Source organism: Typha latifolia, chromosome 9 (genome assembly GCF_019914945.1).
Source record: "Typha latifolia isolate L0001 chromosome 9, TyphaL0001v2, whole genome shotgun sequence".
NCBI lineage: Eukaryota > Viridiplantae > Streptophyta > Magnoliopsida > Poales > Typhaceae > Typha > Typha latifolia.
The window spans coordinates 10,716,346-10,739,755 of NC_133094.1; the positions used below are offsets into that span (position 1 = coordinate 10,716,346).

The 23,410-nt window shown below is 35.3% G+C and overlaps 3 protein-coding genes across 15 annotated transcripts; 2 read left to right on the forward strand and 1 right to left on the reverse strand.

Moving 5' to 3' along the window:
- Positions 1-627: 627 nt before the first annotated feature.
- On the reverse strand, positions 628-6,944 carry LOC140794984 (GPN-loop GTPase QQT1). Of its 9 annotated transcripts, none has more exons than XM_073147324.1 (12): positions 6,879-6,944; positions 6,636-6,782; positions 6,243-6,287; positions 6,047-6,126; positions 5,832-5,906; positions 5,183-5,286; positions 4,941-5,097; positions 4,745-4,832; positions 3,698-3,770; positions 2,013-2,131; positions 1,894-1,921; positions 628-807 (listed from the first exon to the last, which is right to left on the reverse strand). In XM_073147324.1, the coding sequence occupies exons 2-10, from the start codon at positions 6,725-6,727 to the stop codon at positions 2,069-2,071; spliced, it is 777 nt and encodes a 258-aa protein (XP_073003425.1). In that variant the 5' UTR covers positions 6,728-6,782; positions 6,879-6,944; the 3' UTR covers positions 628-807; positions 1,894-1,921; positions 2,013-2,068. The 9 variants fall into 9 exon arrangements, with proteins under 9 accessions (XP_073003425.1, XP_073003421.1, XP_073003423.1 ...); XM_073147320.1 differs by lacking the exon at positions 6,879-6,944 and adding an exon at positions 3,481-3,611 and having other exon boundaries at positions 2,013-2,123; positions 6,636-6,875; XM_073147322.1 differs by lacking the exon at positions 6,879-6,944 and adding an exon at positions 3,481-3,611 and having other exon boundaries at positions 628-797; positions 2,013-2,123; positions 6,636-6,835.
- Positions 6,945-8,426: 1,482 nt separating this feature from the next.
- Positions 8,427-21,916, forward strand: LOC140795206 (protein disulfide-isomerase-like). Of its 5 annotated transcripts, none has more exons than XM_073147648.1 (11): positions 8,427-8,659; positions 14,263-14,293; positions 14,419-14,706; positions 14,829-15,017; positions 15,233-15,358; positions 15,890-16,027; positions 16,126-16,245; positions 16,465-16,582; positions 17,463-17,575; positions 17,824-18,014; positions 18,680-18,940. In XM_073147648.1, coding segments are annotated over exons 1-10 (1,311 nt in total). In that variant the 5' UTR covers positions 8,427-8,657; the 3' UTR covers positions 18,010-18,014; positions 18,680-18,940. The 5 variants fall into 5 exon arrangements, with proteins under 5 accessions (XP_073003749.1, XP_073003746.1, XP_073003747.1 ...); XM_073147645.1 differs by lacking the exons at positions 8,427-8,659; positions 18,680-18,940 and adding exons at positions 9,122-9,627; positions 21,740-21,916; XM_073147646.1 differs by lacking the exons at positions 8,427-8,659; positions 18,680-18,940 and adding exons at positions 9,122-9,627; positions 18,187-18,663.
- LOC140795764 (uncharacterized) lies at positions 19,278-21,880 on the forward strand. Its single transcript, XM_073148524.1, has 3 exons — positions 19,278-19,445; positions 19,529-19,672; positions 21,740-21,880. The coding sequence occupies exons 1-3, from the start codon at positions 19,278-19,280 to the stop codon at positions 21,878-21,880; spliced, it is 453 nt and encodes a 150-aa protein (XP_073004625.1).
- Positions 21,917-23,410: the final 1,494 nt, after the last annotated feature.

Sequence of the window (23,410 nt, forward strand, 5' to 3'; positions counted from 1 at the left end):
TTGCCAGTTTTCAAGCTTAATTGTGAAGCATTTCAGAGTTCCTATAGGTATAACTTTTTTGAAATATCTATCATCCAGCTATAACTCTACGGTGAGACCAGTCTGTTAAAAGTTTCAAATCTTTCTAGGGTTTGAGACTGCCATTTCATTTTCAGATATATGGATTGGTTGGTGTGCTTGATTTTATGTATCCATATACTTGTACAATATCTACATATTGTATTTAGGTTTGCGTTCTAAATTTTGCATCATTAACTGTTTGAAGCAGGATTATTTGTGAGTTAGTTGGTGCGTTAACTCACAAGTCCATTAATTAACTTCGTGAAAGAATTCTCTTTGTGTGAATCTATTTGTTGGTTGAGCATATAGCCATATACACACAATATGCAGCAAATTATATCTTTTGTATACACAATATGAGTTTATACTTTGACTATCCTTCTAATCACAGATTAAAAAAAATCTTGTTCTGGTCTCGTATCCGAGGCATTGATGCCAATTATGGTTCATATATATTGACATTGGAGATCAAAATTTTGATGTGTTAGCCAAACGTTTTGCTGGCTGGACAATTCTCAAAGCTTTACCGAGTAAATGTTAGCCACATAGAAGGAGGTAAACAAGATAAATGGAAAGAAAAATGCACAAGGAAATGTAATACAAGTTTCAGATAAAACGTTTTGCTCTATTACAAGTGAAAGACTAAGATAATTACAGGGAGAAAATAGACCAACTGTTTCCGAGACCACCGCAATTGGTTCGAGAGAAAGAGCAGCCATGCACAATGCAACAGCAGCCTGGAGAAAACTGAAGAGAAAACAGGTTAGAAAGGGAAGTTACACAACAACAACAGTATCACCTATTGTTGAGTTGACATATACATAAACATCTCCTAAAATGTAATACAGACTATTGAAGCTACAGCAATGAAACTTCTAAAAACATTGCTGATTGTTTAGTCGTCACGAATGAAACCACATATGCAGTAGACAACTCCATATGCTAGTGCATATAGGTAAGTAGACTATAAGAACTGAATTGATGAAAGTTCTCTCAATATTCAAGGATATGTAGTAAGGAAACAGGAAACCAGAAAAAAGAACAATGACAGCATACATTGTCAACTCTTCTTACATATCAAATTTGTCAATTTGCCGTACAACACTATTAAGAAAGATTGCAAATACAAAAGAAGGAATAACAAAAATGAGGGAGAAACTCCTGCAGCCATGATGTATACGCAGAACTCATAAAATCAATGTACAAATATCAAATGAACCCATTTTCCCTGATCTTTCTCTGGTGAGGAATTCCTGCCTTGAGCTCATTGGTTAAAGCTAAAGAAGTTTACAAAGCATTCATGGCAGTATATCATAGAAGTGCTCATGTTGAGCTAATTGTTACACATGTGAACGCAACAGGGTCCATATGCATCAAAGCTTATCCTTGTTCCCAGAGTAAATGGAAACAAGCAGCCAAATTTTAGTACTATCGTTATAAATTTGTTGCATGCAAACTTAAATTTTACCCAGAAATCTTGTCTAAAATTTACTATTTAAGAAGTGGCAGTATGGCATCGAAATATGGGTTCACATATATTATATTTGCAAAGTCAAACCATTAAGATTGAGCAAACATCTGGAAAATAATATTTTATATAAACCTAATTTGCTCACTAAGATCAATGTGCTTCTTCTGAAACTATGAACTATGAAACAACTAGCAGGTTCCAAACTTTATGAAACAAGATACCAAACTGGTTGCACTTTGTACAAGATCTTTATTGTCAATCTAAAAAGGGGTCTAAATCTCTTGAACTTCAGAAACTTCAACTCAAAGAATCAGATCCAAAAGGAAAAGTACAAGGAAGACCAAGAACAATTAGTCAATTACCTTTACTAAGGCCAGATGTCTACAGCAGCTGTTTGACCAAAAAATATTTATTTGTTTATTGCCAACTGAAACAATATATTGAAGGAAAAAAAGTCCTATCAAGCCAACAAAAATTTTACCTTCACAACTTTGAGCAAGTTGAAAGGGTATCTGGTGTCAGAGCATACCCTCTTGATTAGCCTTGAAAATGTTCATCATCCTTCATATATTTTTCCTGCACTGCTGCTGTTGTAACTGCCTGTCAAGGTGAAGCACTTGGAAATTGGAAGAACATAAGGAGACAGTATTTTATTACATAACCATCAGTAGACCATGCACTGTAAACTTAACAGTCATGACTCATCTATATCAGTTAGACAGAAGTGCTTTATAGTTTACATAGCACATACCTGAACTGCAGAAAGAAAATCACCAGCAGAGATAGTTTAGAAATTTTATGATAACAACTAAAAGGTACCTCACAGTCTTTCGGTTTTCCCCTAAAATTAGGTAACTTTACAATTCTTTGTATCCACCCAAGAGTAATCCCCTCGGATCAGTCATGCAGTGAACACATCATTCAGAAAAATAGAAGTGCTTTGCTTGGACACTAAACAACTTATATTAGAGTCCTTTTCACATAATAGATTGCCCTTTTAATTTACATATCTGCAAAAGACTGTAACATATAATCAGACACATTACATCAGCTCTTCAAGTATAAGATAGATGAACTGTTGCAGCTTTCAGGTACAGTTTAGATCTTGCAATCGTTACATGTATCAAAAGCTAGCATGTGTCAAAAGGCAACATGTACAAAAGCTAACAATGGCATTACCTGGGTCATTTTCATGATTTGGTGAATATTAAGATTTAAGAGTATTTAGAAAGTCAGATTGTTGCCTTTTTCAGGGAAGTTGCATTTCACAACTTTTCACAATTTATACATCCTACCTTTTCAGGATTTACATTTTGAACCTCATGTTTGGACTCTATTCTATGAAAACACTCCAACTTAACCTTGACCATCACAAAGGTATCAACGAAAGAATATTATATCAGATCTTCCGAATATATCCTACCTATCTTTCTGGAAGGATCTTCCTCTAAAAGGATACAAGATGGTTTTCCAAAAATAAAGTTCAACTCTAATGGGATATTTTGTTTCGCATACATTTCCAACAATTTGATTAAATGGGAATAAAATCTCAAACATGGGCACAAAAAATACACTGAAAAATGTAAGATTTGGACCTATAAATTTGTGGAAATTTAAGGTATGAAATGTAATTTCTCCTTTCTTTAACATAGCCATGAACCTAACTTCTTGAAGAAATCGATGTATTGGTGCAACATATTTCAACGCCTTTTAAGTTTCTAAGTTTAACATCAGGATGATTCCTACTTTATATATCATAATATCAGAGGGTCTTGAATCTTTATATAGAATTTAACTGAAAGGTGTGCATTCTGATTTATCTTTTTCCGGTAGGAACTACTATGGACCTTGAATAGCACTTCCCCAGAAACAATATATTTGTTGGTCATCACCACAGAAATGTACAGATAATAATAGAGTAAGGAGGATGAACCATTAAAAAAGGATATCTATAGTAGTCCCAGTCAAGAGGCGCTGCAGCAATTTTGCTAAATTCAACGACACTGCCCTCTATGCTAGAAAATATATATCCATTACTTTTATCTATCAACTTCACAAGATTTCCAACGCTTTCTTTGTCCTGGAAACAGATCGTTTATGTCCAACCTGTAACTGCATTTACTTACCAAATGTAAAATTGTACATAAAAAGAATAGGCATACAGACCTGAATGTCTAAAGTTGAGAAGTTGACCAGGCCAAAATCTTCAATAACATCGCAGAGCTCCTTAGTGAGTTTACTGTGGTCAGTTTAGCTAAGGATCAACATATTGATACTATGTTTACATGAAAAAATTATCATTTTGTTAGCAATTATAGCAACAATTGGAATTCAAGCAGAAGGAATTCTTGGATCAAGCTATAAGTATCTTCATATATACGGATGTACCTAAACCATCTTCATAAAAGATGCTTCACTTCAATCTTTTAGGTAAAAGAAACTACCAGTATATGTCATATGTTACTCCAAAAATAGTGAATCACCAAACACTAATACAAAGTTTTAGTAAGCCAAAGAATCATAAAACAGGTACTCCAAACTTTGATTGCAAACTCAGTCTATAAATGAACTACCCTCCCTAGCTAGTGTCTAACATCATCGGCAATTTCATAGCTAAGTCAATCTGGTATAACAGAAAAATTCCAACAGAATCTTACAAGTCGTGAAATAGCACTTTGTCAGAAGATTGTTTCTCTTCAGGACTAAACATCACTACTACAACACTATGCCTCCTATATTAGCTTGTTTGATTGGCCCATGCCTTAAAGATAAAAGATATCCCTCTCTCCGATTTAGATTTTCCAATGGTTTGTCCTAAACTCTAGAAGACTAAAAACCATTTTTCATAAACAAGCCAAGAGGAAATGGAAATTGACACTGCTGTTACAGTTTCGCACTATAATCTCAAATATATTATTAAAAAGATATTCTATCTTAAGAGGATTACGACAATGATGGATAACTTAAAATTAAGTTGCTTCTGGTCTATTATCAATGAATTTAATCCCGCGAGGTATAACCAGATTCTAATCATATAGACATGTTGGAGATTATATGTTGCCATCCGCAGGCATATTTTAATAAGGAACCAAAGAGCTAAACAGCAACTTGACAGAATAGGCTAACAACAAACAATATCAAGCCAACATGCCTAAATTGCCGACAGAAATCAATAAACAAAAAAACCTGCAGGAAGCATAGAGAAAAATGCACCTGTACTTAGCTGAACGAGGATCCTGATCAAGATGGCGTTGTAAATAAGATAGATCTTCAACATCAGTGTAGAAGTCAAGGTTGAAAGCTGCCAAAGAAAAGTATCAACCTAAGTACTCCAGTTTAAAGTTAAAAAACTATAGACCATAAATTACGACCACATATTCACCTCAAAACTACAAGAGATAGATAATACCTAGTTTTCCATAGCTCTCGATGAGGTCAATCTTAGACAGAACATTGATATGAGGGAGTTCCAAATGTAACATTGTTGATAGAGAAAGAAGCAAGGCACTCACATATTTCCCAGGATCACAACATAGATGGGCATCAACTAGATGGACAGCAGTCAGCTGGAGAATATGGAGAAAGGGAGTGAAAGGTACTATAGTATTTGCTATTGAGATCCTTTAGAGGTTAACTCTAAAACTTGCATACCCGCAGGTTCAACTTCTTGATGAGTTTGTTGATGACATTTCTAGCATTTGAGTGAAGGAAGAAAAGTTCAACTTGGCCGGGAAAATCAAATAGTAGGTAATGATCTGCAGTGTTAAAATGTTAGACAAACTAGTTAAAGTGCTTGAGCTTATAGTAGCTTAAATGTGCTAACTAGAAAAAAAAAGGCTCAATTAACAGAATGCTAGTTAAGAAGCCCATTCAAGAGATATAAAAGAGCATGATAAAAAACCAAACCAGTCACAAAATAATCACTTTGGTAGATTCAGTAATAAATAAAATACAAATGGTTATTGCAACCATGTGTCTGTACAAATCAGTTTCTAGCATAGAGTGTTGCAGCAATAATAAAATCATGAGAAAAAGGTCCAACCATATGTGGCAATACACTAGCAATCTACATCATGCTTGTAGATGTTGTTGCAATTTCTTAAATAAAAGTAGTGTCCAATGATAAAAAAATTTACTCTATAGTATGACGCTTGACACTGAAGTATTATCAGTGTCAGCACTTATGCATATCAAACAACGGATGCAAACAAACTGCAAAGGTTGCAGCACTAAACTTGTGTTATTACAAAACATGCCTTCCTACATTGCTACTCAATCACCAACAGTCCTTTTAACTTACCGTCAATAAGAGGCTTCAATTTGGACAGCAGCCAATCGACATTTTTCTCCAAGTAGTCCATGCAATAAATAAGACCTAGCAAACAAATGAAATGCAATATGAAAAATGTTAAAAGGGAAGCACGCGATATGGACCCTCATGAAAAAGTATATAGCATGTACAGAACAACTAATAAATGAACTGTGAAATGTCGAAAGTCGTTCATCTGGTTCAACCTCCATTAGGACCAAGGGAATGTTCAGCCATGACATCATTAAGTTTTACGAGATCCTCGATATTCAGAGCACATTCATATCTAGTTGTCTTGTTAAGAAACCATTCTCGCATTATGGAAAGAAGTCGTACAAGACATTAACCATATAAACCCAAACAAAATGTTAACTCCAACAGTACCTTAAGCGGAAAGGATACGGCAATGCATCATTTGCAGGATCAAGATTGATAACAGCTACTTTCCTGCGAGGAACAGCAATTAAACAGTGAACGGCAACAAAAACCTCACCACCAAGGATTAGGGTTTATAGATGACCCTGCAAGTTCACTAGAAACAGAATAATTCAAATCTACAGTACTTTGCAATGCATTTCAAATGAAAAGATGGCACGCCGTGCAACTTCAACTAGTATAATAAGCATCACGAAAATTGATCCCTTGCAAGTACACAAAGTAACACTGTTACCCATCAATACAAACAGAAATTTACACACACAAAACTAGGAACTCCCAATACATAAAAACCTTATCAAACTAGAACACAACAAGAACTGCTTCGATCAAAGCCCCGGGGAAAGGGAAATCGATTACCTTCCTATGAGCTTGAGGAAATCGGCCATTCCGTTGCAGTAAGTGGTCTTTCCTGACCCCGGCGGCCCGATCACTACTTGCCCGAACACCATTCTCTATCGCTCTCTTGCTCGTTTCTTCTCGTACCTCGTTGAGCCAGAGGAGTGCCTGTCGATCGAAGACGAAGGTTTAAACCCTAGGGGGTTCTAATTGCAAAAAGAGCAGCAAAGAGGAGAGACATAGAAGAAAGGTCCAGAAGACTACGATGTCGTTGCCGTCAGAGTTCCATATGATCGACGCTGCCGACTTCCTGTCTGTGAAGGTCCCAACGACGAACTTTCACAAAAGACGTAGATTTATTGAAAGAAGTCTGCAGTATTTAGGAGTCGATGCCGAATACGTTCTTAAATATATAAATATATAAATTTCGCATAATAAGATTTATATCCGTACACTATTGAATAATGAATCTATTTCTTTTGTTCTCATTTAGAAAGAAAAAAAGCAATACTTTTCTAGTGTCCGTTATAGTTATGTGATGCTTGAGTTTCTTAATTATTATAGTGCTAGTTGTATTATTTTACTCATTTTAATGATTGGATTTGATTGGTTTGGGTGTGTTTGTCTTATTTTTGGTGTTGTAAGCCCTTGTCTCTCTTTCTTTTGTTATCCTTTAGGATCTTTGTGTTGCGAGTTGCAGCCCTGCTTCTCAATTAAGCTTCTTATTGTAATTTCTTTTTTGTGTGGTGTTATTAATTGTAGTTAAGAGAAAGATTTGTTTCTAAGACCATCCCTCCTTCTCTAACGTTCTTATATTTGCTTGAATGATTGTATATATTATTATTTATTTGATATGTTTCTTATTTTATTGTTGTCCGTTTATATTCAGCCAAGTGTGGGGTTTATATTCAACTTGTCACCCTACCTCTCTTATCTTTTTAGATTATTATATTTTAATTATTTGCTTGAAACTTAATAAATTATCATTCGACAGACTTTCTTCACAAAAATATAAATTGCCACGATAATTCAATGAAATATAGTTAGATTTGATTTGTTATGCAAAGTGAAAAATAATAATAGAAAATTATTTACTTTTATGCAAATAATTCATGATAACTTGAAACTATTCAATATATATATGAGCCAAAGAATTCGCTAAAGTTTACAACCTAGTCCAAGCTGTTGCGATCGATTGCATCCAACAACGTAATATTCACTAGCTCTATGGGTAAGGGACATTTCCCTTACCAAATTAGTACCCGAGTAACTTCCCTAGTCTTATTGGCTACCTAGTCAACAATTGAATTGTCCTCTCTATCAATGCGAAGTATTTTTACATTTTCAAGAATGAGAAAAAGAGAAAAAATAATCAAATGCAATGTTTTGAATGCGGCAAGAAAAGGACTCCCCTCGCGGTATCTTTACAAGTTATTCCTAGTTTGGATTCTACAATAATTCGCTGGTATAGGCCCTTCGCCTCTCGAATGCGTAGAAGTGCCTCCCTCCATAACTTAATAGAAGAGTGGGGCTCCTTTGCAACTAGTTCCACCATGATTTGAGGACTCAGTCTTTGTCGCCCCTCTCCTCCCCTCAAAATATCCTTACAAGTTGTTTCGAATTAGATTCTATACAATTCGTTAGTGGAGGCCCTTCACCTCCTGGATGCTTAGATGCCACCATAACCTCACAAAAGATTTGGGATTCCTGAGTAGTTGGTTTCACTACTAACTTGAGGACATGGCCTCTATCATCCCCCTCTTCCTCTTGAAACACTTAGAGTCAGATTCTATGATAATTCGTTAGTAGAGCCCCCTTGTCTCTTGGATGCCTAGATGTGTAGGCCGCCATAACTTTGCAAAAGAGTGGGAACTCCTAAGCAATCAGTTCCACCACCAATTTGAGGACATGGCATTTGTCATCCCCCTTCTTCTCTCAAAGCATCTCTATAAATTGATTTGAGTCGAATTCTATACTAAGAGTCGGTGGAAGCTCCCGAATGCCCACTCCATAACTCTTCATAGAAGATCGGAGACTCCTAAAATGTTGGTTTTGCCTCTCTCTCTCTCTCTCTCTCTCTCTGATAATAGTCTTCCAAATGCATCATAATGGTATAGAAGTTTGCAAATATTGACTATGAAGCACGTTTCTTCCATTCAAAGTTGTATGTCGGATTACTGTTTGCCACCCACAGAATCGTCCCTATATCTTGTGTATCTTATTATCCCTCTCTCTTTTATTTTTATTTTTATTTTTATTCCTCTCTTTTTTTAGCCGAGAAAAGTTGGTAGTTCTGACATGATCGCACGTTGTTAATACCGCTGGCAAAATTTTGACTTTGGCTAAACGAAACGTGGCGGTATTTAATTAGTCATGGAAATCCGCTGCTATAGTAAAATTCTACACTCTGGACTGCAGAGGATCTTCCGCCAGAGATGGCGCCGCACTGCCGCAGGGACTTAAAAGAGTGGGAAATAAACAAAAAACACCCTTATTGATGGCATTTACACAACCAGTATTTAAATGTAGGGTTGCGCTTCAAAATTTCAACAAAATATAGGGCTTAGATACAAAGTTTTATTTACGCGGCAACTAAGTATTGGCTGTTTTCGGACTCTCTTGTTCTGCTTAATCAGGCACGTCGCATGACTTCCGAAGTCAACCCACCACCCCCACAGCGTATTTTAGCGCGGGCCCCTTCGTTTGGAGTCAACTAAGATCTCCACATAAAAAGAGAGAAACGAGATGAGAAGAGACTACAGAGCTCGTCTCCATCTCAAGTATCCGACTCTCCGCTCCCTCCCATGGCGAAATCTAGGGTTTCGATCTCCATCTCCCTCCTATTACTATCACTATGGTTAGTATCCTTCCTCGCATTTGCTCGTGCGGAGGAGAGCGGCGATGGAGATGAAGCGATCGTGGAGGAATCGGCGGTGCTCGCTCTTGACGTCTCCAATTTCTCCGACGTCGTCGCGCAACATTCGTTCATCGTCGTTGAGTTCTACGCCCCCTGGTAATGTAACCCTACCTCTGGTTTTTAGTGGATTTTTGCTTGATTTGGTGATCTGGAGGTAGGAAATGCCGATTCTTATGTTCTTTTTTCTTCTTATTTTTTTTATTCACAAATAACACCCTACATTTTTTTGACTACAAATAAAGCCCCTTTTAATTACTTTTTTTTTATAAATAAACCCCTCCTATTTGCTAAAAATTAGCGAGAAACACCTTGTTTGATTATGAAAAATATACGACAGAATGGAATAAAAAATATAATACTTCGACTAATTTCAACTGATACTTTAATATTTTCTTCCTTATCTCGTTGTTCTAATATGACTCTGAGTTTTAAACGACAATAATTTTGAATTCATTGGTCTTGTGAGATTCGAAATTTAAATTCAATTTTAGTATTTTAGATGTTTGATTTTATCTTTTCTTTTTTTTGAAATCATATTTTCATTTGCCTTCAAGCTGCATTTGAGGCATAATTTGGTTAGATAATAAAGTAAACCTGACGATTAAATTTTTAACAAACAGAGGACTTTATTTATAAGGCTCTATTTGTAATATATCTAAAATGTAGGGTGCTATTTGTATTCTTTTCCCTTTTTCCTGCATTTAGACCCATTTAAATCTCCTTCGTTTACATATATGCCCCTCGAATCCCTTACTTTCTCTTTCAAAGCTAAGGGCTTGACTATAAACATTGAGAAAAGATTTAAACACTTCAGTAACCATATAGAATGAAAGTTTCTACTCTAAACTCAAACGTTGACCATTTGTTGGTAAAAAGGCAAAAATACCCTTCGTTGATTAGTATATGTACATTGGTGTCTCTGTCAATAAATAAGTTTTAGATTTTTTTTACTTGATGGTTAGTTGAAAGTAATTTATGGGGTGTGTACGGGTGCACATGTAATGCAACATATAGTGAGCTAATGCTGGTTGGTTGAGTTTTTCTTTTCCTTATTTTTCTTGGTGAAATGCTTCATTGCTGTTTGTCTTTTTGTTAAAGTAATAATTTCGGTATTTTATTTCAACATTTTTAAGGTTAATAAACTGTTGGTAATCCATTGGATTAGAGTATTTGATCCTTTTTAAGGAGCATCCCGTTGACTATCTGACAATATAACTAAGTAGCCACTTGAAGCTATGAAAATGCTTGCCTGGCCAGATCCTTTTTCTTTATCCAATGGTTTTGTTGGAGGTTCTTGATTTATTGCTCGCCTTCTATCTTAAAAGATTCAGTAGTTGAATGAAGTTTCGATCTGTGATTCACTAGATCATTAAGTAGTTACTTAAAGATTTGCAGGTGAACACTGTTTAGACTTTGGTCTCACCTCTTCCATCTCCAATATATTTTTTACTTTATTTGCAGCTCATTTTTTGGTACTTCGTGTAGATATACGTTTCTGATTCCTGAAATTTACCAGTATGTGTATACGTATTTATATATTGATTGCCTTTCTTTTTGTCTTCGCATTGTACTGCGCATGAGGGACTTATTCAACCATTTCACCAAGTCATTAAGTGAAATTGTGTCACTTTAATTTCTATCAAATTTTTTGTTTGTATTTGAAATGTTATTGAGTTTTATTCTATTAAGTTTTGGTTATGTTTATTTGTAACGCCCCCGCCCAGCACGGACACGTGTACGCCCATGCGCCCACACGGTACGCGCGGCGCACGCGACAGGACGGGCGGGGCCCGTCACACACAGATACTCTCCTGTGCACGTATAATCATGACATCACCAAATAAAATTTACTAACTTATCTATAATCACATAATCTATCACCAAATAAATCATACTATTAACCAAATAAACATGTTAACATATGAATATCCAAGTTCACAATAGTATATACTAGACCACTACATAATCTAGTAGGACCTACACCGGCCACAACAAACTATTAAGATACAACTAAAATGACTAATACAAGAATACACTATGATTCGACCTGTATTATACAAGTCATCGTCTAAAACAAAAGAGTACAAATATCAAGTACTTGTACAACTCGATTCTGATTAAACTATCTTCTATACCATCTCGCGTCTATAGCTCACCTCATCTTTCTAAAATATTTCATCGGAATATCTCGAGTCAGTATCACGTACCATATTATATGTGGGGGTTAGAAAAGAAATAAGGAGAGTCATAAGCAAAAGACTCAGTGAATAGATCTTACCCCCGAATCAGTGATGCCAAACAGAAAGTAAATCATGTACTGGATAATATGAATCAGAAAGCAGTATGATGCCATATATGAACATGTATATATGTATTCTCAATGACATATATATGAATGAAATCAATTCTCATGAATGAGCATATTATATCCTCAGCCAAAAATATATCACATGATGAAATTATCATATAACATCACCGAATATAACAACATATCATGTATATCAATTATGATCCAATGATACTAGTCACATCAATGATGATGCATAATGCATGTCAATCACTAGATAATCTTATATGTCAGAGCTAGATATAGTTCACATATCTCTCACTATCACAATCATCCGTCTCAACTATGAATATCATCCACCATACTGGACTACGGTACCCGGCCCCAAACTCGATACACATCATGTCACAAGCTCAGAGCATACCCTGTCATACGCTAAGAGTATCTCTGAAGATAAATCATACCCTGCCATACGCTAATGGTATCTCTGTAGATAAATCATACCCTGTCATACGCATACCCTGCCATATGCTAAGGGTATATCAATGATAGTTGTACCCTGTCATACGCTAAGAGTGCAACCATCAGCCATCACCATACTCTGCCATACGCTAAGAGTATGTCCAAGCACTGCGCCCAGGACTAGATACCGTTCCAGCCATCACATCATATCACATCACATCACATACACATGTACTTTTATGATTTCCTATACATGATAAATCATATGCATATATATCCAGTACGACAACAGATTATGCAACTCAGGAATTTAGGTGGTAAAGAAGCCAAGAGAAAAATGATACAATGCCGACTCTAACCATGTATCTAACATATATATACTTTTGCTAGTCTATCACATGCATACTCATGATAGAGATCATTCCGACATAAAAACCATAACAGTATAATCATCTCTATATATCACCAATGTACTTATATCTCAAATCAGCCTAATCAAATGCATGATAAAATATGTTTGACTGAAATCATCTTTATATAAAGTTATATAATCATGCTAGAGGCCAAAACATGCGTGTACATAAGATATAATATATCCTAATTTGAGAAAGGCGTCTAGGAGATAAGACTACTCACCACCACTGCAAATATCAAACAACTACTCGTTCACGTTGCTACGACAATGATCAAACATCGATAGCTAAGTCCACGGGATCCTGAACAGGGGGGTCGGAATCTGAAATTATTTAAGTAGTATGATATTAGCCGTTTATCTGATTAAAATCCGTTCATGTAATATATGATGATTTAGAAGGTTTTAGAATTTTTACTTATCTTTATTACTAGCTAGATTTTTAACTACAGATAAAAATAAAAATAAAAATATAGATGAAAACCTAACTATAATTATATCTTGATTAATTAAAGATTACTTTATAAAATAATAAATAAATACATAAGCCTAGTATTTTATTTGTTACAAAAATAACAATATATAATAATATAATTACTTAAAATGTATATCATAAGAATATTAGAATATAAATCTAATAATTATAATTTACAAATCTATCTATTAATCTAATATACATATAAATAAATAAATAAATAAATATAAGTATTACCTATATTTATGTGTAATAGTTTATAACCTAATTAATCATCAATAAACTTTAATTAACAATAATCATAATGATGATTATGTATTATTATTAAAATAAATAATGTCTAAATCTATTTGTATTAATTAAGACAGAAATACCTAAATAAATAAATAATAAAATTAAAAAGGATAATGGATCACTAGTACTAGTGCTGGGCTTGGCCCAGCACTGTTGCAGAAAAATAAGAAGAGAAGAAGCAGCTGAGGAAGAAGAAGAAAAGAAGGAAGAAGACGGAAGAAGAAGAAGAGAAGAGAAGAAGGGAAGAAAGAGGAGGGAGGTGCGAACTCGGGTCGGCGGGGAGGGCACTGGCAGTTGGTGGCCAGCCAGCTGCCGGCCTCTCGCTGGCGGCTCGGCTTTGACAGGCCCGAGCCCAAAGTAAGAGAGAGAGAGAGAGAGAGAGAGAGAGAGGGAGAGAGAGAGAGAGAGTGAGAGAGAGAGGAGGCTCACCGTGTTAGTGGAGGTGGCAGCAGCGGCGGTCGCAGGCCGACGACGGCAGTGGGAGAGAGAGAGAGAGAAAGAGATATTTAGAGGGAGAGAGAGAGAGAGAGAAGCGGCGGGGGAGTTTGGCGGCGGCTGGGCGGCGCTGGGGCCAGCCACGGCCAATTAGTAGCATCCGAATGGTTGCGGCCACGCTAGGGGGTGCGTGGCACCCCCACACCATGCGGTGTGGCCGACCTCGTGCCATGCAAAACTAATTTTTTTTTTTTTTTTTTTTTTAAGGCTAGGTTGTTACATTATTTTCATAGCTCATTAAATTTTTTAAGAGGCAACCATAACTTGTGTTACTGATTGTGCTACTACGTTTTCTATTGTCGATAGGTGTGGTCATTGCAAGAGACTTGCTCCTGAGGTAATACTTTCTTAAACAGAAATCATCAATGTTTGAAATTTAAGTTTATTATGTCCTTTGAAACTTTAACTTAAAGCCTACAATATTACTTTGCTACTGATGCTTTCCTCGGTATTCTGTTGCAGTATGAGAAGGCTGCTTCAGTACTAAGTAAGCAGGACCCACCAATTGTTCTTGCTAAGGTTGATGCCAATGAAGAGAAAAACAAAGAACTCGCCAATAAGTATGAGGTGCAGGGCTTTCCAACAATTAAGATCATAAGAAATCAAGGGAATGACGTCCAAGAGTATAATGGTCCTAGAGAAGCTGATGGTATAGTCAACTATTTGAAGAAACAAGTTGGTCCTGCTTCTACTGAGATAAAATCAAAAGAGGATGCTGGTAACTTAATTAATGAGAAGACTATCTTTGTTGTAAGTTCATATATTCTTCCTCTGGCTTTTTCTAAATAAAAAACCCTCCAAATCCAACCACCCAGAGATCCTGCACTCTTATGACAAGCCTTATTGACGTAAAGTACCAAACATGAATGTAGGTTGGAGTGTTTCCTGAATATAGTGGTAATGAGTTTGAGAACTTCATGGCAGTAGCTGAGAAATTGCGAACAGACTATGACTTTGGTCATACTTTGGATGCTAAGTTCCTTCCACGTGGTGACTTGACAGTGAAAGGGCCTCTAGTTAGGCTATTTAAACCATTTGATGAACTCTTTGTTGATTTACAGGTAAGTTTGACTTCTCAAGTTTTTATTGTATGTATTTTGTTAATGAGCATACACAAATTAATATATATATATATATGCATTTTTATAATTCTTAGAAGAAAATAATAATAGACAAATAAAATTAGTGTAATTGAACGTCTATAACATTTTTTTGCTGTTGCTATACAAAAGCTATTTTTTTTTACTAACAGACTTGTTTCAATAACTTTTTGTAGGATTTTGATGTGGATGCAATAAAGAATTTTATTGAAGCTGCTACAATGCCTATGGTCGTGACTTTTGATAACGATCCCAGCAACCATCCTTACCTCATAAAATTCTTCACTACTACTACCACGAAAGTAAGAACCCTCTGATATGAGATGACATAGATAATAAACCTGGCACCTTGTTAATTTGTTTTTATTTAAAGTTTAGATCGTGAGCGAAGATATTATTAAGTGGTTGATGCATAAACAGAGATAATTTCAGTATTCATTAAATCCTCTTACTCTTTGCAATATGGCCAACTACTCCTTTTTTCTGTTATTTTAATATTATTTTATGACTTTCCTCGATCATTTCTACTGAGCAATAGTTTATATTCTTTTCCTTGATGCTAAAATTAGCATACTTGTGACCTGCATAAATGTTATACTGTCTTGGTAGGAGTGCAACTGAAATCAAGATGATAGGTTTACCTGCTATTACGTGCTAGTTGAGTCTACTGTTGAACATGATGCTACTTAAGTGATTGACAGAAAACTTCTGATGCATCTTTCTTTTCTTTTTCTTTTTTCTGAATCTAATGCTATAATATCATATGTCGTTTTTTTTATCCTAATTGCACAAGGAACATGATTATTTATTCTTCGGGCATTGGTGATGTACAGGCTATGCTTTTCTTGAATTTTGGCGACGAGACATTTGAAACATTTAAGTCCAAGATCCAGGAAGCTGCTGAGCTCTATAAGGGGAAGAACATAAGCTTCCTGATTGGTGATCGTGATGCAAGCCGTGGTGCTTTACAGGTTTTTATTTGTAACCTATGTTTTCCTTCGTTTCTGTTTTTGCAAGCTTACTAAATAGTTCTCCAATAAATTTCATATTCACATGCTTCAATTATCAGTTTTTTGGACTTAAAGAAGATCAAGTGCCTGTCATCGTCATACAAGAGAACGATGGCCAGAAGTATCTTAAACCAAACCTGGAGCCCATTGAAATTGTATCTTGGCTGAAGGAGTACAAGGTATGAACTACAGAATTTGCCTGGGAAAAATGTTATATTCCATTATTCCCTATCTAGGATAGCTTGTTCTTTTCTCTAGAATTTGTTATCTATGCTAACATTATGCTCATTCCTTCTAAATAGTTTGCTCACTGCTTGTCGAGTAAGACAAATTCATTAACTTGGAAAGATTATTAGGCAATTATTTTCTAATTTTCTGAATTTGTTATATGCATCTAGGATGGCACCTTGACACCATTCAGGAAATCAGAGCCAATTCCGGAGGACAACAATGGGCCTGTCAAGGTTGTCGTTGCTGATAGCTTTCATGATGTGGTTTTTAACTCTGGCAAAAATGGTTGGTTCTTCTCATTGTACTTTAAAAAACATGCATCTTTTCCTCTTTTATGTATTTGGACCTTCTTCTGCTTTCATTATTGCAAGTGGCCAAAAATTTGTTGTACATTTCCAAATGCTTAGGAAGTAACTTATTTAGTTCTTATAAGCTCATAATTAAATGGCTTCTGGTCAGTGGATTTGCTTTTTCTCGAATCAAAATTCAAAATCATTATTTCTGCTACTCTCCTTTTTTACTTTCTTGTGTGGGCTGACCGCTACCGGTAATTATTGGTGCTGATAGTATTATGATAGTGATTGATTTTAGTCATGCAAGATATAACTCAATAAGAACAGGGCTTGTGACAACAAAAGAAAAAAAATTAAAAAATTAGCAGAAGAGAAACCTCTGTTATGTGGATTAAGTTTGCTAATGAGGAAACCAGGAAACGGTCACATAAGTTCTACCAGTTTGCAATCAGAATGATGGATAGAAGGTTGCTATTCATCTTTGGGTTCCAAAATTCTCGTTCCTAATTATTATTGTAATATGCTTCACTCTTCATCACAATTCTCAATGTCAAATAAATTTGTAATATTTTTCCCATTATAATATCACTTCTGGTGCAAGATGAGCAAATTCTTCTTTTTCTGTTGTGTTTTGGTAGAAGGTTCATTTCTTCTTTTCTCAGTAGCAGAAGTGGTGTGATTATTATTTACAGGTTGCAGTAGACTGATTGCGGAATAATGTAGAACTTCTAATATGAAGAATTGATCTATATGTCATATCCATCTTCTTTTTATCTCTTTATATCGCTTTTATTATGTTGAAGCTTATACTTCTTGTTCTGTCCGTACTACATTGTCCACTGATTTTGCCATACATGACTATTTCACTGCAGTTCTTCTTGATTTTTATGCACCCTGGTGTGAACACTGCGAGGAACTAGAGCCAATCTTGGAGGAAGTAGCTGTCTCGTTCAAAAATGACAATGATGTTATCATCGCAAAGATGGTAAGCTTCCTCTTGTGCTGACCTTTTTTTAGCATAACAATGACTCGTTCTGCTGATATTTGAGCTCACAAATAATTATTAGTTCTTGTTTAGTTTTGCTCTTTTTTTTGGTAAAAGGAATGTTCTGTTATGCTTTTCTTTTTCTTTTCTTTTTTCTTACAAAGATAATCATATTCATCTAAACCAAGTTCACTATGTTTAAACTTATTTCTTTTCAATTTCCATTGAGAAATATCTTTTGGTTGTAGGATGCTACTGCAAATGATGTCCCAAAGGACTTTAACCTTCAGAGCTATCCAACTCTTTACTTTAATTCGGCTAGTGGAAAGCTTCTGAGTTATGATGGTACTAAGACAGCTGAGGCGATCATTGATTTTGTTCAGAAGAATAAGGATACAACTACTCCATCTGAGTCCATAAAAGATGAATTATGATCCAGGTGCGTTATCATTGTATACTTTATTACACACTACTTTGTCATTACATTGGTTAGCCTGTCAGTGTTTTTGCTTGAAGTTTTCCTGTATGAACACTAACACATGGAGCTTATCATTGTATTCCCCGATAAAATTTAATTCCTCTGACCTGGAGCTTATCATTGTATTCCATAGCATGGATATTGACTGCACCTGGTTGCTTGGTTCCGTCAATTACTTCTGCTAATTATCATCAACTCATTTGGTAAACTTTTTTTTACCATTCGTTGTGAACTCCCTTATAATCTTATCCCACTATAAAGGTAGTTGCTTGGCAAGATTGAAATATTGGCATAGACTAAGTACCAAGTTTGTCTGTATAGGAGATTATATCAGGGGTAGAGATGTGTACATAAGGTACTGAGGATAGAAACTACTTGTTAATTACTTATGCATTCAAACTTCAAAGTTCTAAGATTTGTCAATATATGAATCTCTCTTAAGTTAAAGAAAAATTCCCTGCATCTGCATCAAATACTCTGTAGTGTCAAAATTTAGTGCTTGTTCGACAGAATTGTAATTCTTGTTACTCTTTTTTATCGACTCATATCTGTTTATCTTTCCATAGTACAAATCAAGGTACCATTTTATACTAGCAGAAGAAAAATTAATCCTGCTTCTCTTGCAGAAAACTGATATAACTTGTGACGACAGAGAAACTATACGCGTTCAATTTGAGCCCATGTCTACAACTTTCAAGCAAAGTTTTGTGAGATGTATTAGAAGAAGTTCCTCTCTTTTTTTTTTTTTTTTTTGTTTTGTTTTTTGGAATTTTCAGGTCTGACAGTCCATAACGTTCCATTCATAGTTCATTGGGTTAGTTTCTGTAATGAAAATTGATTATGATATTCTCATTATATAATAAATGGAATGGTTCATCTTTCTTTTACCATTTCTATGTCAAATTTCTGGATGGTTAATAAAAGATTTATAAAGATCTCAGTGGCTATGAGCAAAATATTATTCCCATATCAATTACCATTAATAATCCATGGTCAAACAATTTATTTAAATAAATAAATTTCTTAAAAGATTATATATGAGATAATTCAACTCTTCAAATATCACAATTTTTTATATATACTTTTTAAAACTTTTTTTTACCACATGTATCCCTGATTTAAAAGTTTTTTTTTTATTTTTAATTTAGAGGTCTGTATATATTTTTTTTTATGTATATATGATGATATGGGAATCGAACTAATCCGCGGAGTTGGAAAAGAAACATGGACCTGGACGCAGTGAAGCGATCACTGGAACCCAATCCCTCCTCTTCTTCTTCCTCCTATTTGCCACCACAATTCTACGAATCCCTCGTCGTCCATGGCCTCCGTGTAGACTCTGTCGAGCCCGGTCGCGTCCTCTGCTCCCTCTCCATCCCTCCTAACCTCGCCGTAAAACCCTTCGCGCTCCATCTCCATTTTACTCTCTTCCTTAGGGTTTTGATCTCTTCGTCTTGATCTCGGTCTGTTTGCAGAGCTCGGGAAGCTACCTCCACGGCGGGGTCGTGGCGACCTTGGCAGATGTTGTGGGCTCCACCGTGATCTTCTGTAGTGGGTTTCAGACCAGTGGTGTCTCGTTGGAGATTAACGTCTCCTACTTGGATGTCGCCTTTATTAACGTGAGTATTTGGTTTCTTTCCTTTTACCTCTAGATCATAGCCGTTCCTGGTAGAGTGGGCTCAGTTTTGATACAAATTAGATCGAAACACCATAACATTGGAATTCCTTGAGTTGGTTAATTTAAAATAGAAGACAACCGTTTCAATTCGAAAGATCTTAATTTGATCCTCTGGTGAATCTATTCTTATGGTTGAGATAGTCTAGAAGTTGGAATTTTGTGAAATCTGATAATAGAATACCCTATTTAGTTTTGCAAATAATGTTCTTTTTCTTGTCTTGTTTACTTCGGAGGGAAGAGACATGTCTGAGTAGGACTGTATAGGCTATTATTAGTTGCTTTAGAAAAAAATTCAGAATTTACCATATATTGCTAGTTCTTTGCTAATTTGATCAATACGACTGTCAAGTTTAGTTTGTGTTAGGCTAATAATAGGGATTCTTGTTATTTTGTTCCATTTTGTGAAAGAAAACACTAGAAGTTCTCAATGGACACTGGTGGGAAAGACTCATGATTCAGATCAACTTAACAGTTAATGATACATTTATGTAGAATTTCACCTTGATTGTGGGATTTCTTATCACCCATTTATGTGGGTGTTATGGATTATACGATGATAAAAGCACCACAAATTTTTCATAAGTCATAATGTGCAACACTTTCATCAGGTTCAATGTTCTTATTCTATTATGCAATGGTGCAAGTAATGCTTTGGCGCATGTTGACCATGCATCTTATATAACTATAAAAAGGGCGTTCCAGGGGACAAATATGCATCCTTACTCCAATTTATGAGGAGACTATTTCTAAGGCTTGAGCCCATGACCTCTTATGCTTAAGCACTGGTTTGTTTTCTTTTTGTTGTATTCTATAGTTCCTCTTGTTGCATTCTCATTTCTTGTGCAAACTCATCTTGTTCTTTTTTTTTTCTTCGATTTTCTTAATTGCTATTATAAGAAGCATTGATTTTATTGAAGTAGAAGGTTTACTGGGGGGCAGGGGTAGAGAAGATGGCGTAGGAGGAAGTAGTAAGAAAGAGCATGACAAGACTATGTCTAGCAAATAAATTTGCACAAAATAAGACTGAAATGGAGGAAAATGATTTGTTTCTAGCACCTCCTAAATCTTCAAGAACCGGGTACCAATTCGATGTGTTTTGTACAATGACTTTGAAAATCTTAGTTGTGCGGCATTCCGGATGGCTTCAATTATGAACAATGGAATGTATGTGGATGTCAAATTGATGTAGTGAATATAATTAGCAAAGGATACCTGAAGTTTCACTTTGGAATAAACTGTGGATAATACTTGTTGAACATTAACTTTTTCTTTTGCTAAAAACAGTAAGAAATGTTGTTTATTCCTCTTCATTGCATGTGATTTTCCAATGTTTTAATCTTGAACTGGTCTCTCTTTTACCCTTGCTCTACAATGCATACCTCCTTTTGTTAGTTGCTCCATTATTAGTCTGGTTACTTGCTTGGATCTTATGGTAATTGCTTCCTGCAAAATCATTATATTGTTGCAGCAAGTAAACAACTTGTTTGGATTTGATAGCGGGTAGTAGAAGGTTTTGAAACCTTGAATTCTAGTTCCAACCTTCAGTTCAGGTTGTGGTTTTATTTGATTGTCTTATAAACTATCTAGTAGAGATGGTGCTTCATCTTGCACGTTATCGTGCACAGAATTACTTATTCCGTCGCACTACTTTCCCAACGATAATGCGTTAACTATTATCAAATATGATGCTAACGTCTCAATAAAAAGTCGATGCAATTAACGATTGATTTAGTTTGAGCTTTAAACCTTGAATGCTTTAGGTCCTGTAAGCTGTTGCTGATAGGTTTTATTTATGCAGCTCATTCTTCTCCTCACTTATCTTTTTTGGAGTTAGCTTACTACTTTCGAATTCCTGTCAGGAATGTGTCTAGGTGGAGAAAGTAACTCCCAGTTCCTATGATGTAATTTTGTATTTGCCTAGTAAAATCTGCATATAATTGGCTTTTCTTCTGTCAAAATTTTTTAGAGGCAAGTTTAATGTGGAATCTGTGACTGTTTGGTTAACCAGGAAGAGATCGAGATTGAGGGCAAGCTGTTGCATGCTGGAAAAGCAGTGGCAGTCACCTCCATAGATTTCAGGAAGAAGACTGGGAAGATGATAGCCCAGGCTCGTCATACAAAGTATCTTGCAGTATCCAGCAAATTATGAGGCTATCTTGTACCTCATATAATCATATTTAATTTATCTGTCTCGCACATAGTAAGCATAAAGGAGTTTTTTTTATACTATTTTTAAGTCTGCCAATTTTTTTAGCACATATTCAATTCACCTTGAAATTTAAATACAAAACTAAATGAGTTTAAAAATCACTTATTATAACAGCAATTTATAAATATAAGTTTGTTGTCTCTGTTAGCGACTTATATAGAATTTTAAAATTTGCTAAGAAAATCGCTAAGCGCGAGAGAAAGAAAATTCTTATAATTTCCATACTTGGTAATTTTCTTGAGGAATTTAAAATTCTCACTTAATTCAACTAGTTTCGTATTTAAGATTTAGAGTTTAGTAATGCTTGAGAAAAATTAGTTTGGGAAGTTTGAGAATATCTCAACTTGTGTCAGTCAAATCACCGTGTCTATATGGTTCATATATAAAGTTTTGTTTTCCTGTTTTTTTGTGCATATATGCCCTTAAAGATAATAGCTATTTGAAACTAAAAAGACCAAAAAACCCATTTATTTATGCATACATTACCTCTAAGCTGAGGGCAGTTTCATCTTTCCGAGGATTAAATCGTCAATTTTTAATTTATAGTTGTCAACAAGTAACTTGAAGATTGTTCATACAAAAATACACAATATACGGGTATGCATCCAAATAAATAATAATAAAATATTTTGAGTGGTTTATACGAAAAAAATTCAACCAACCAGATACGCAACTACTATATAAATAAATGGGGAAATATTAATTTACCTTTTATAGTGTTATTTACGTGCCGGTCGGCACTTGGCATGAGGAGTGTCGCACGACACCCCTCCTAATAACTTTGTCGCTCACCATTGACCTCGTCGTTGAGCTACTTGTCGTCGATCGTTGCTTGTTGTCGTCGTCGGTTCGTCGGGTTAAAAACTTAAGTTCCGGGTCTGGGTCCGTATCTCTCTCGGGCAAGCTAGGGCACCCGAATAAGTTCCGGGTCTGGGTCCGTATCTCTCTCGGGCAAGCTAGGGCACCCGAATAAGCGACGGCAACGACGAGCGATGGCGACAGCGACTACAAAGTCAAATGTGAGTATCTCTTACCTTTTTCTTTCTTACTGCACGATCGGTAAGTGCCGTAGCACGTGCTGTGCTGTGTCGTGTCGTGTCGGCATGGTCCGTGCCTGTAACACAGTGATCGGTATTATTTGTATTATATTATTCCACTATAGATATATTTAAATTGAAAATGTTCTTTTTTATTATATTTAATTGAATCACATATCAAATTTGAATACTCATTCGAAATTTAATAGTAGAGAATTGAATAAATTTTAATACATCTAAAATAATATTGATTGACGATAATAATATTACAAATTTTTTTAGTATATTATTTATATCTCATTATTTAAAATTTGATTAATATTATTTTAAATATGTTGTAAAGTTATTTAATCCTCTGCAACTTTATATCTAATAAAATATTATAAAAAAATAATAATGATTATAATTAGTCTACACACAACATGATAAAATG